The sequence below is a fragment of the Urocampus carinirostris genome, chromosome 4, assembly GCF_059441175.1.
Source record: "Urocampus carinirostris isolate Australia breed hairy pipefish chromosome 4, RoL_Ucar_1.0, whole genome shotgun sequence".
Lineage (NCBI taxonomy): Eukaryota > Metazoa > Chordata > Actinopteri > Syngnathiformes > Syngnathidae > Urocampus > Urocampus carinirostris.
Genome location: NC_142352.1, coordinates 34,939,528 through 34,953,602, shown reverse-complemented (window position 1 = coordinate 34,953,602; position 14,075 = coordinate 34,939,528). Strand labels below are relative to the sequence as shown.

The 14,075-nt window shown below is 37.4% G+C and overlaps 2 protein-coding genes across 2 annotated transcripts in view; one reads left to right on the top strand and one right to left on the bottom strand.

The window, feature by feature from the left end:
• fgf7 (fibroblast growth factor 7) overlaps positions 1-660 on the bottom strand; it is a 49,166-nt gene extending 48,506 nt beyond the window's left edge. Inside the window, exon 1 of the mRNA XM_088334334.1 lies at positions 522-660. The gene's annotated coding sequence lies outside the window, so the exon portion shown is untranslated. The remainder of the gene's footprint in view (positions 1-521) is intronic.
• cops2 (COP9 signalosome subunit 2) lies at positions 555-10,416 on the top strand. The gene is made up of 13 exons (XM_088334331.1): positions 555-766; positions 1,144-1,257; positions 1,335-1,412; positions 1,490-1,615; positions 2,557-2,646; positions 2,737-2,814; positions 4,521-4,695; positions 4,783-4,961; positions 5,055-5,107; positions 5,353-5,450; positions 5,569-5,651; positions 7,365-7,423; positions 9,958-10,416. The coding sequence occupies exons 1-13, from the start codon at positions 713-715 to the stop codon at positions 10,100-10,102; spliced, it is 1,332 nt and encodes a 443-aa protein (XP_088190457.1). The 5' UTR covers positions 555-712; the 3' UTR covers positions 10,103-10,416.
• The last annotated feature ends 3,659 nt before the right edge of the window (positions 10,417-14,075 follow it).

The following is a 14,075-nucleotide window of genomic DNA, read 5'->3' as shown; positions in this document are numbered from 1 at the left end:
GTCTTCATTTCTTGGAAAGTGAATAGAATGTTGAGTTTCACACAAAAGTTCTCTTTTTCTGGCCATTCAGATAGTTTAATCACACCCACATAAGTGATACTCCAGATACTCTACTAGCTCAATGAAAGGTCCGTTTTATAGCTTATCTAACCAGCTAAACTGTTTTCAGATGTGCTAACATTGTTGCACGAGGGTTTTCAAATAACCCTTAAGCCTTACTAACACAATTAGAAAACACAATGTACTATTAGAACACTTGCATTCTTGTTGCTGGAACTCAGCCTCTATACGCCTATGTTACCAAAATAGTCATTTACCAGGTTACTGATGTGTGGTGTGTATTTCTTATTAGTTTCATGGTATCGTAATTGAAGGGAATCCAATTATTTTCCTTGAAAAAAAATATATGAAATGTTACGCAGTGACTGTGCGATTTATAACCTCAAATTTATCGGAAAGAGCCTTCATCCTTTACATTTGTCTCAAACGTTTTAAAGTTGGTACTACAACTCCCCATTTACCTCGAATGCAACACTCTTCCACGACACAGAGCCCATGACGGAGGGTCGATCCACTAGCGCCATCTAGCGAGGAAAGCTGGGCGGCGGTGCCTGTTGGCCACCGTGACATACCATCTCCTCCCCATCGCTGCAAAATAGCACAGGCCGGCCAACTATTTCGTCTGTGAATAAGGACAAGTAGGACTTTCAAAATGTCTGATATTGAGGACGACTTCATGTGTGACGACGAAGAGGACTACGACCTGGTATTTCCATTTAAAATGGCCAAATCCTGCCTTTCATTTTAGCAGAACTGCAAAGCACCGATAATGCGGGCTAGCTAGCGTTAGCCTTGTATTTAGCTCGTTGGGCTAATATGGTCCACTCGTTGGCCACTCAAACTGAGCACGTAACAGAAATAGACAAGCACGTTGTAGCATTGTTTTTGTGAAGCTGTCGGGAATTCTGTGGTCTAAAACTTGACATTACAACCTGCTATTCAACCAAATTGTTGGCTAACTTTAGCAGTGCCTCACAGTAGCCATACAGCACAGGGAGAGCTCACGTTCATGTATTTGTGTTACAATATGCCACTAACTTTAACTACTCGAGTTTGTAATAAAGCACATGTGCCAACCTTCAGGAATACTCAGAAGACAGCAACTCCGAGCCAAATGTTGACCTAGAGAATCAGTACTACAATTCCAAAGCATTGAAGGAGGATGATCCCAAAGGTGCCCTAAGCAGTTTCCAGAAGGTAAGGTGTACCTCAATTGCGTGTTCCATGCACGAACCGATTCATTTCTGCAATCACTAATGTGTTTCTATCATTAGGTTTTGGAGTTAGAAGGTGAGAAGGGCGAATGGGGCTTCAAGGCACTCAAACAGATGATCAAAATCAACTTTAAGCTGGTAAATCTCCCCATCCTACATATCACATGTGGCTGATGTTACCATGTCTTTTTTGACTAACTTTTCTTTTGCTTCAGACTAATTTTCCAGAGATGATGAACAGATACAAACAGTTGTTGACATACATAAGAAGTGCAGTCACCAGGAACTACTCAGAAAAGTCCATCAACTCCATCCTGGACTACATCTCAACCTCCAAACAGGTACATTAAATACTTAGGTGGAAACGTTGGTATAACAGGTACTTTTCGTGCATTACGTCTTAGCTCAATTCTCAAACTTTGGACCAGTCTCCAAGCACTACTTTGTAAATATTTATCCCAACGTTCTTTTATCTTTTTTCTTTAAAGTATTTATTACATGTTTACACTGCTGTGCCAATGTAATAATTATGTTCCATGCAATGTTTTACTATGTGAACATCAATGACAGTAAAGATAATTTATTCTTTAATTTATTAATGTAATGATCTGTAAGTTATTTTAAGAAGACTTTGTTGTTTTAGTGCATAAAACATCGAGATAGTTTCTATGGTGTAGCAATGAACTGAACTCAAAACACTTCAAGGGGCGTTAAACATATTTTCATTAAAAAAAAAATCACGTCTTCCTAATGATGTTTTCTGACATTAATTTATCAAAGTTCGTTCAAGATCAAACTATGCATAACAACTCATAAGTAGTAGCAATTTGGTAGCATACGTTCAGGTTTACACTGCAGGAGAATTGGCATGTTTTAAGACCCTCAATTTTATTTTAAGGATGCGGCAAACTTCAAAAAATAATCTGAACTGATAGTCCATCTGCAAATGTAGATGTCCTTAACGTTTGGATACTAAGATCAACTTTCCTGCACATTTACTTATCAACACTCCAGTGCTGAATTCGAACCCTACTTCAACACTTGTGACAGAGTCAATATCCAAAGTTGTACCTTTTCTGTGATTTTGTATCACGCTGCCTCGATTTGGCTAATGTCTGAAGTTCAGTATTAGCTTGATTGCAGCTTGCTAATTTGATTATGTGAAATACCCCTTTTTAGGGGCTTCGGATTAAATGCATTTTCCTTCATGTTGACCGCAAAGGATGTTGTAACACTGCATTCACAAATTCCGAATTCTCAATTGTGTTCCCTATATTCCCAGATGGATTTATTACAAGAGTTCTACGAAACCACTTTGGAAGCTTTAAAAGATGCAAAAAACGACAGACTTTGGTTTAAAACCAACACAAAGGTATTTTAAGTTAAATCCACACTCAAATATTAACTTTGTTAAATTTGTCCAATAACAATTGAACTGTAATGTCTTGTTTGAACAATGTAGCTGGGGAAGTTGTATCTGGAGAGAGAAGAGTATGGAAAGCTGCAGAAGATACTAAGGCAATTACATCAATCTTGTCAGGTAACCAGAATGTATCTGTAGTGACTATTTATGGTATTTGCACACCAGGTTTTTTTTTCTCGTTTTTTTTCCCCCTTTTGTTAAAGATACATTTATTTTGCATTTTGTCTATGAGTTCCCTCATGTTTTCAACTGTCTTTTCAAACTACAAGTAGGTTTGTTTTCTTCTATCCTGATCAACCACCACCTGTGTCAATATACTAATGCTGTAAAAACTGAAATTTCATTTTTTTTTTCTAAACTAATAAGTTAAAGCTTTTACTCTAAACAGAAGAAGCTTTTAAACTTTTACTCCAAAGCTCCTTTGCGTAAGACAAAAATAATTTTAAAGTAACTCAAAAACTTGAACGTACCTTCAGCCCCCCCGAGTACAACTGACGAAAGCACAAATAATCCCTTTAATTGTTAATTTATTCCATGAGCTGATGGTCTTTTTAAAAAAAATATTTTCAAAAATGTAATTTACAGTGAAAGTATAGGAAAATTAAGCAGCATGTTGACCACTAGTTCAAAAATAAAGTTAATTCCAAAATTTCGGCAAAACTAAACCAAAATAAGTGGCCCGTATCCCCGCCTGAACCACTGTGATCACAAATGTATGTATGTATGTGTGTGAGTATGTATATATATATATATATATAATTTGTCAATTCAGACATTATGATTCAAGCTTTAAAAAAATTAACATGAAACCGGTGCTAGGGTTTGATTTTTAAGCCCTCTCAAGGGACTGCATGCTTTTTTTTTCAATAAAGGATGGCTTGCCTACAGAAATGTTGGGAAACACTGCCATTATAAATGTTGAAAAACTAAGTTTTTGACGAGCACAGACAACCTGCAAAGTTGAAATACAGACGCTGACCTATTTGCGAACAAGATTGTTCGTAAGTTGTTTCAGTGCTATATTTTGTATGGAATGTATGTTTAAGTTCATATAAGCATGTTTAAGGCTTGTATAAGTGACCTGTATTGTTTTGTACTTAAAATTAAACATATCATAAAATAATATGCTCTATAAAGATAAATAAAGTTGAGTTTAACTTACTTTTGTGCTTCAAGAGGTCCTCCCCCGTGGTAAAAAGCGTTCCGACGATTTTCTCAACCGCATCAAGCTTTCTTATTCCACTTTCATTTCACATAAAATGGCTCGTCTCTTCTTTACACATTACACCAACCATATTGAATGCATGCACGAGATTTTAAACAATGAAAACGTCAAAGTTCCTAGCGTGCTAGAGATACAATGCACATAGTATGTTTACACACAAACTAAGAAGGGAAAGCCGGATTTCTTCTTAGGGATGGATGCTGTGTGAGCTCTCACAGCGCCACTCACCAGTAGCGGCGGAAAGAAAAAGGTGCACTATACAAAATCCAACTTACAACAATGTCCGGATATTTTTCGACACCCCGAAAAAAATGTTCGTATCTACCTTTTTACGTAAATCGAACGGTTGTAAGAAGGGGTGCGGCTGTAACTTTTTTTAAGGGGCTTTTGACTTGAATAATTCAAGCTGGACGCTAATTAGCATTTTAAAAGAGCATCTAGTTTACTGGTGTGATGTGCTGCGATTCCAGATTTACACATTAATAGTAAATTGATTGCAATTACTATTGGGGAATCGTTGATGAGCAAAATAGTCATTCGTTGAAGTCAGTGGAAAAATGTCTCTCATTGTCCTCTATTTTCATTATGTTTGCTGCAGACAGACGATGGTGAGGATGACCTGAAGAAAGGCACGCAGTTGTTGGAGATCTATGCACTGGAAATTCAGATGTACACAGCACAAAAAAACAATAAGAAATTGAAAGCTCTGTACGAGCAGTCACTCCACATTAAGTCTGCCATTCCACATCCACTCATAATGGGCGTTATCCGAGGTAAGCACTCGTCATTTTAGTAATAATTTGTGTCGTGTGCTGTTAATACGGCGTCTTTTTCATGTGTGCTTGTTTGGTTCTAAACAGAATGTGGAGGGAAAATGCATCTGAGAGAAGGGGAGTTTGAAAAAGCTCACACAGATTTCTTTGAGGCCTTTAAAAACTATGACGAATCCGGAAGCCCCAGAAGGACAACGTGTCTGAAGTACCTTGTGCTCGCTAACATGCTCATGAAGTCAGGAATTAATCCTTTCGATTCGCAAGAGGTATGCTATTTCATTTGTGGAACCGTTTATGATTTACAGTGAATTTATGGTACATTCTTAATGTTAACGATTTCTTTTCTTTACCCATTTAAGGCCAAACCGTACAAAAATGATCCAGAAATATTAGCTATGACAAATTTAGTAAGGTAAGGATTGTTTTGTTTATGGACCTGATCTTTGTTTTTGTTACTGAACCACTGAAATGGTAGTGCTATAAGATTTGCTTGACTTTTTTTTTTAAATTATCTTCTGTTATCTGGTGACAAAAAACTAGTGTTGGATAAATCAATGTTTTTTTTTTTATTATGAAACAAGTTTTTAACACTATGAGGTGCTAAATGATACACTCTGCCCATTTAAAGCACCATTGTTTGCTTGTTTGTCATCCCAGCTCCTACCAAAACAATGACATCACCGAATTTGAGAAAATCTTGAAAACAAACCACAGTAACATTATGGACGACCCCTTTATCAGAGAGCACATAGAGGGTGAGTGTTGAATATGCCTGGTGGCAATGATTTTCCTGTAATCATGCACAAATAATATTTTGTGAAATTAGTCATGTTCCATTTTATAATCATCATCAATACTTTATTTTGTTTACAGAGCTACTACGCAATATTAGAACACAAGTACTTATCAAACTCATCAAACCATACACAAGAATACACATCCCATTCATTTCTAAGGTAAGACTTGATGTCATAATTTTTACATTTTCTTATTTACGACTTTATACAATCCCTGGTATAGATGCATTTTTAAAATACCGGCAGACCTTTCTATGTAATAGTCAAAATACTCCTCTTTATTTATACTCTTTCAAACTGTCCTCCCTGCATACAAAGTGCTATACAAGTAATGAAAATACAATATTTTCAAGTGGTTAGTACATCTGTTTGACAACATGTAACACAGAGTTGATTTAACTGCGGGCAACAGTGGATGATGGTGTGTTGGATGTCCTTCTGTGTTTTTTTTTTTTTTTTTTGGGTGGGGGGGACTAAAGTGTCCCAGCATCACAACAAACAGAAACACCACCATGTGGCTTCGTCTTTATTGTGGTTTGGTACATTTGGGGTTAGAAATCTGTTCAATTTTGTGGAGGAGAAATTTCTGCCATATGTAGAAATCCATTTTGGGCTGTGCATTTTACACTTAAGCCTTCAGTAGTGCCATGTCTAAATGAATCCAACCTTTAATTAAGTTATGGATACAAAACATTTGATGCTGCTACAGCTGGGACACATACAAAAAGCACCAATAATAGTTATCCACAAAAAATTGGAATATTATATAGGAATATTGCCACATTTTACTTACCAAAAATCATTTTTATTTGTGCACAAAATCCTTCCGTTGTACAGATAATCTGTGTGGTTTACTTTCATCAAGATGTTGTTTTCTATAGCCACTAAAGCTCATTCTAAAAGTGGAGCCTATCCTGTTGTGTTTCTGGCACAAGTTTTTATTCAGTTTAGGACTGAAAATGTCCGCCCTCTATCCAATCATAGTTTGTGTAACCGCTGACGTTTTCTGACGCCTTTTAGAAGGCCCTGCTCTTCTAAACCCACAGCTTTATCGACACTGTTGTAATGCCTCAGGGCATGCATAACTGATGGTGAAGGCCTCCGGGTAGCTGTTTGACCCTAGCAACACGTAATTGCTGGAAAGTGGTCAAATGCTTAAATATGAAAGCACACATCAGCTTGGAATTATTCAAGGACGCATCCATGGACAAAATATATTCAACATCGCATATTTAGATATTTTTTAGGCCAGCAGAAAAGACGTTTGCAGGCCCACTGGAAGAAATACATTTATAAATAACTACAAATATTTGTAATGTAAATGAATCAAAACACATAAATAACGTACTACCTAAATATATGACATCCACGGATTTAATTTTGGTGTATATATATTGTTATTTAATATGCAACAACAAAAGATTATTCTAATGAGGTGCTGATTTCAAGTGGCTTAGCCTTTCACCAATAGATGAAAAGCTCTGGCAACTGGGCCGCCTCGTCATTTGATTAACATTTTTTGGTGACAAAATACACCACTTAATACGTTGCAAAATACACATCAGAATGCCTAAGTGAATAAATATTATACGATCTGTTCGTGTTCATGTATTTATATGGCGTATAATTGTAGGTATATATGCTTATTTTTGTAGATTTATTTCTACATATGATGGGGTCAAGCTTCCATTATGATTTTCCTTTGTAGAGTTATAATGTTCTCTCTTCACATTTTTTTTTAATCTAAGTTGACTATTCAGCTTTACTTTAATCTTAAACTTGCATTTTGTGTGACGGGAAGAGACGAATTCATTTGCAATTTGAAATGTTCTACTCTTGGCGTGACAATTGTACCTGTGCTTTGTGTTTCAGGAGCTGAATATCGATGTTTGTGATGTTGAGAGTTTGCTAGTGCAGTGTATTTTGGATAAGTAAGTGTCATCTTTCGTGTAAATGTTGCAAAGGAAAAGGATGCACTCATCCCATTTTAGCAAGAAACTTAGTAGTTCACAGTGGTTTAGTTTATCACAGACTACATTTAAGAGTAAGAATTTGACACATTTATTACGCTACAACAAAAATAAAGAAAATTGATAGCTTCCTATCATTCTTTTTTTTTGTTTGGTCTTCATGTTTGAATATTTTTGCCATTACAAGAACAAGGTGGAAAACAATTACCATGTCTTGTTTTACCAGAGGGGCAGAAGGGTTTAAACTTTGCATTTTGCAAAAATATGCAAATGTGAAAACACTTAACATTTACTGTTTATGCAAATTGAAAAGCTAAACTATTCTTTAAAATGTTCTTAAAGTTTATTAAATATTGATACATTTTCAGCAACTAATTACTTATTATTTAGGATGTCTTATTTTGTTTGTCACAAAAGAACAGAACTCACAACGTAGTGTTTGTATAAAAATGTTTAAAGCATATAGAGGTATATATTTTCGCCTACTCATATAAATACTAATGCATAAAGACGTGGACATAATTTGATTTTGATATTGGATTTGACATCAATAACATTTCTTCTAATTTATGTCACATTTGACCTTCAGCGTGAACACACACACAAAGAAAACATATTTTTGTGCATTCTTTATCTTTGTTATGATTTAGGTAGGCACTCCGTTCAGGGAATTCTCAATCCAGCTATCAGTTGTCAGACATAATTGCAAAATGGGCAGTCACTATTGATCAAAATATGTATATATATATATATATATGTACACAATTTATTTTTTTTACATAAAAATTAATGAAGCGATTATTTATCCCCTCCCCACAAAGATTTTGAACTGAATATTTCTTATTAAAGGGACAGTGTGTATTATTTGACCATCAGAAATGTTGTGTATTATGTAGTGCAACTTAAAATGAGTGCTAAAAACCAGGACGAATACAAACTACGGAGATTCAAAGTTACCATAAAGCACTCCTCTTTTACCCTTCTTATTGTTTTACCCAGCCCTTTTGAGGTCTTGGGGTATTTGGAGTGGCAAGATGGCCAACAATTGTGTCCGCTTACTCTAGTTGCGGCTCATATTATGTTAAAGGTGCAGTTCAGAATTTGAAATGTTCTTACTCTCTGCCACCATCTCCTGGTTTAAAGTTATGATCACATCTTCAGTCAGCTCAGGCATTAAGTATGTGCATTTCTTAGATGGGGCAGCAGTAGCTCAGGAGGTAGAGCGCTCGTCTTGGGATCGATGGATCCCAGTTCGAATCTCGGCTCGTCCGTGTTACATGTCGAAGTGTCCTTGGGTAAGACACTGAACCCCTAATACCCCCAATAAGCAGGTTAGCGCCTTACATGGCTGCAAGGCCGCTATTGGGAAATGTGGAGCACATTGTAAAGCGCTTTGGGAAGTCATTGACTTGAAAAGCGCTGTATAAATGCAGATTATTTCATTTTCATTTCATTTCAGATGCTCTCAAATAAACGCTTCTCTTTCTTCTTTGTGGGGGTTTGGGTTTGCGTTGGGACTGTGTTTGAAACAGGTCTTTTGGTGCGCTAACCATTTTTATGCAACACTAACAAAAAACACAGGAACGGGCATGAAATCACTCTCCACGCCTCTTCCCCTTTCCTGCTACTAATGTGTTGCGAGTCCCGGTGGTGCTAAAAGTAAGATAAAAGCAGATAGGCGTGGGGGAAAAATGTAAAGGCTCTTTGAACTCAGTTGGGCATTATCAACTCTTACTAAATACAGCAAACATTCTACTTTCAACTTTTTAAACATGTTTAAAATGACACATCCCACCTTTAAATGTTGTGTTCAGAATTTGAAAATCTACGTGCATTTCTTAGACTCTTTTATGTGTTTGGGGGTTTCTAACAACAGTTTCTATTTTCATGCTGCACTAACAAAACACTAATGATGAGCATAGTCATTCCCCAACCCCCAAAATTCCCCTCTCCCTCCCTTTTCTTTAACCTAATGTGTTGCACGTCCCAAGCAGCGTTGCTAAAAGTAAGATAAAAGCAGAAGGGGCGGTGGATTTTTTTTTTGTTTGTTACAAAGGCTCTTTGATCTCAGTTGAGCTTTGTCTACATATACTTATTAGAGAAAATATTTTACTTTCAACTTTTTCAGGACACCTTAAACGCCTTAACTTTAAATTAATGCAAATTTCTCGACTTGTAACAATATATATATATATATATATATATATATATATATATATATATATACATACACATACACACGAGTATAGTAGTTAATAAATGTTAGTTTTTTCATCACATTTTTCACCACTTAAAGGCGCTAAATATTATCTACTGTACCTTAAGCTTTTACCAGGCATGTTAATTGCTCAATCTATATCTGTGTTCTGTACTACAGTTCTCAGGGTTAGTACGGGTTTTTGAAATCCTTGAAAATTGTCTCAGAAAGTCCTTGAAAAGCACTTGAATTTGGCCATTGGGTCTGAATATTTCTTTGTGTTTGTCATGTCCTTCAGCACAATCCACGGGAGGATCGACCAAGTCAATCAACTTCTAGAACTGGACTACCAGAAAAGGGGAGGTGCCCGCTACACGGCTTTAGACAAATGGACTAATCAGCTGAACTCTCTCAACCAGGCCATTGTGAGCAAGCTCACATGATGCCACCAAAAAATCAAGAGACGAAGAAAAAATGGCATGTTTGAGCGCATCCATCGAGTATGCTTACCGTGCTTGGGAGTGGAGAGAGGCGCCTCGCGTTTTGGAAAAACACCACCGATTTTCAAGGAGAGCCCCGGGAATGTGTTGTTTTGCCCTGACCAGAGGAAATCACTGACACTGTTGTTTTTCATGTACCAGAATGGCAGATCCTTCCATGTGCAGATCTTTTGGTTGTACAAATGTGTATGAGAAGATATACACGGTATTTTATTGTATACTTTGCCTGTTGGTAATAAACTCCTGTCAGCACTTAATAGAGTGAACCTGGAATGGAGTATTTGCATCTGGACGATAGACACTCTGCCGCAATTTCTTCGATATCTTACTATGCGGATACTTGAATTAAATTGTCTTTGTCATTGATATCAACGTTTTGAAACATTTTATCCAGTGAGATTAGACACGGCACTCCAGGGTGAACACGTAATGGAAACGTTAAAGAGAAAAAAGAAAAGACTGACAGGATACATTGGCAAAAATGTTATCATCTTGGTGCTACAGACTGGCCTAAGTTATAATAATAATGCAATGAAAGAGACTAGTTAATTGTAACACTAGTTCAGAGAAAAGAAGTGCAAAACAGCTAGCAACAATAACAAGTCACAAAGAATATATTTTTCACACTTATGTACAACAACATTTAAAAGCGAAAAAAATAAGTTACAAGATATGTGTACCTCTGTTTGAGAACACATTTATGGTGGGGATGGCTCCGAGGAAGAAGCTGTCTCTGAGCCTGTTTGTTCTTGTTCTAAGGGATCTATATCGCCTACCAGAGGGCAAAAGGTTCAAGAGTTTGTGGGAAGAGTCCTTTATGGCAATGTCCTCTAGACTGGGTAGAGAGCAGCCAATGATCATCTGAGCTGTGTCCATTACTCATATTTTTTTATTGTGTCCACTCCCTTGCTCCCAGCGTACCACCAAGTGATGCCGTGTGTCAAAATGGTCTGTTGCTTCGTGGAAGGATACCACCGTTTCTGTTTCAGGTTGTTCCACCTGAGAATCCCGCGTGCAGGTGCTACATGCTCACTGATGAGAGAATAACACACTATGCCAAGCAATCTTTGCACAAGGATGTTGGGCTTTTTTTTGGAACCTGGCAAGACCCATTGCTGTTCCAGCAAACAGGTATGCATGTGGTCACCTTCCCAGTGGAATGCAATGACCTTACTTCTCCCTGTAACGAGTACTGTAACTGCTGGATATTCCTCCATAAATCATATTAACATTTAACCCTTGATCCGCCATCAACATCAGAAGCAAAGTACAACTGAAAATCGTTTTGGTGACGCCGTCTCAAGTATGAGTGCACTGAGTTTTTCTTCATGGAGTTACTCTCTATACCATGCATATACTCGCATCTAAGCTGAATTTACAGAAAACGTGAGCACAGAATTTGAGGTAATGGTGTGCTGAATTTTAGTCTATTTATTTGAAAAAAATATTTTGCATTACAGAACCTTGACATGGAAAAGGAGATCTTCAGGTGGTTTGAAACACCGAGACAAAATGGATATGGAGTGTCTTGGCTGAGTTTACATATGCAAACTTTCAAGATTGCATACACCAAGAAATATGAAAGCTTGACTGCTTCCACAGGTTGGTCTTCATGTTTTCTTCTATTTCTTTTATTATGTGGCTATTTTAAAGCAGTTTTAGGAAATTTGCTTCTATGCAAGTATATACGATAATTTGTAACTCGATGGTTACTTTCAGAGTACTTTTTGGTGTCAGTAATCGGGGGTTAACTCAATTACTTTTTAAGGTGGTCAGCGCACAACCCCACAGTGCAGAGGTCTAGGGTTCAGTTCCAGCTACCCAGCCTCCCTGTGCAGAGTTTGCATGTTCTTCCCGTGCCTGCGAAGGTTTCCTTCAAGCACTCGTCTTTCCTCCCACTTTCCAAAGACATGCATGCAGGTTATTGGCCAGTCCAAATTTTCCCTAGGTGTGAAAGAGCGAGTTAGTTGTCTGTCTCTGTGTGCTAAGCAACTGGCTGGCAACCAGTTCAGGGTATCTACTGCCCACTGCTCAAAGATGGCTGTGACGGGCTCCATCACCCCCGTGAACCTGCTTAAGAGAAGCGATGCAGAAGATGGATGGATGGACGAAGTAACTAGTAGCTGTAACTTATCAGATGTTTTCAGTTAGCTTAAAAATGAATTGACGAAAGGGATTTTTTAAATATTTGCTGTATTACCAGTGTTCAGTGTCCTACATGTCAATCAGTATCATAGTGTCATCTAGTGTCAACGCACGCACGTTATTGTCCATTTATCAATTGTAAATCAATATTTCAAGCTTTTATAAATAATAAACAAAATACACAAACATGTTTATGTAGGTATGAATAAACAAATGCAATAATAGTTTACGTGAAATGTTTAACAACACTAAGAACATTTGCTAAAAATACCGCTAATTCGGTCTTAAAATGGACAGTCATAAAAGCATAGCTGTACATTTCATAATATGGCCGCAATCAAGTTATTTGTGCGTTTAGGAGTCCTACACGTGGGTCAAATGTGCCGAGATTCTTTTTAAATTTGTTACTCCGAGGGGGCGCTACACCGTTTTTTTTGGGGGGGGACTTCTGCATATTAAGTTCAGAATTGTAACTTTTCGCCTGTCGTGACTAGTCTGTAAAATTTGGCGGGTTTTTGAGTATGTCCAGTCCCCGAAAAAGCCAATTAGTTGGGGAAAATAAAAAATAAAATAATAGGAGAAAACACAACAGGTTAGTAAATTGCCCTCTGGGGCCCTCTACTGGCAGGGTATTAAGCAATTGCCTTATTTGCCTGACAAAAAGCAACGCCCATGTATTTATGGATGTACGGCTGATGGATGGTAGAGGTGGGCAATACTGAGAATTTTGGTATTGATCCGATCCAAGTAAATGCATCTTAGTATCGATCGATACAGAGCCGATAGAGACGTGTTTTTCCTGGAAATATGATCAGCGAATAACGACCTTTCCTTCCTGAGTTGGTTTATATTTCCGATAAACACAGCACAAATATTTTACGCATTAAAAATGTTGGATTATTTTTATTAATCAACTACACTGCAAACTTTAACAGTATACAAAATGAATAGAAATATTCATACTACAACTGTTTCAGAAGAAAAGCAAAGAGAATCACACCAAAGAAGCAGTCATGTAACAGTACTGTATAACAATGTCATCTATCGGACTAAAATATTTTTAGATTAAAGTCTGTAGTGCAGCAGTTAGCACATTCGCCTGACATGCGCAATGTCCCTGGTTCGAGACTTGGTGGAAAGATATATTAGCCTGGAGAGGAATGAGCGCCACCGGGCTGTATTTTCCCAAAATGCAACACACGAAATGGTGCCCTAACCAACCAATGTAAATATACAGTAGTGTAAATGGTCTCTTATTGGCTCTGTTGTCATAGTGACAGCAGATTTACAGGTTTCCGTTCAAGTATGGTGACGTGTTTAAGTTTCCGTTGCAACTCGTTGCTCTCTGCAGTGAGTTTTTTTCATGTGTTTATGTAAATGTATAGTGTCGCCACGGTAGCAGAAAACTTCACCATACAAACTCTACCTGGCATTCTCCTTTTTGTAGTTGAAAAAAAAGTCCACACCGCGCTTTTCTTCCTGTTTGCCTCTGTTATTTTTAGTCTTTGGAAGGCAGAATAACAGCAACAGGCTAGGTATGTAGAGGTGCTTAAAGTGTGGGTAATGGCGCTGGGACAGAGAAGCGCGGCACTGTCTAAATAGAGAAATAGCATTTTGAGAAAATTGGTGGAGGAGTGAAGTATTGATCTCAGCACAACAGTATCATTATATCCAAGTAATTGCTTAGTATCAATAATATTGATACTTGGACTGATTCGCCCACCCCCCAAACGGATGAATAGATAGGACAAGAGGAGTCTCCTAAGAAATG

Excerpts from the sequence above, each read along its gene's own strand:
- cops2 (XM_088334331.1), top strand. The coding sequence starts at position 713 with ATGTCTGATATTGAGGACGACTTCATGTGTGACGACGAAGAGGACTAC. Across the intron at positions 2,815-4,520 it reads AATTACATCAATCTTGTCAG|ACAGACGATGGTGAGGATGA; the intron begins GTAACCAGAATG and ends TGTTTGCTGCAG. Across the intron at positions 4,962-5,054 it reads ATCCTTTCGATTCGCAAGAG|GCCAAACCGTACAAAAATGA; the intron begins GTATGCTATTTC and ends TACCCATTTAAG.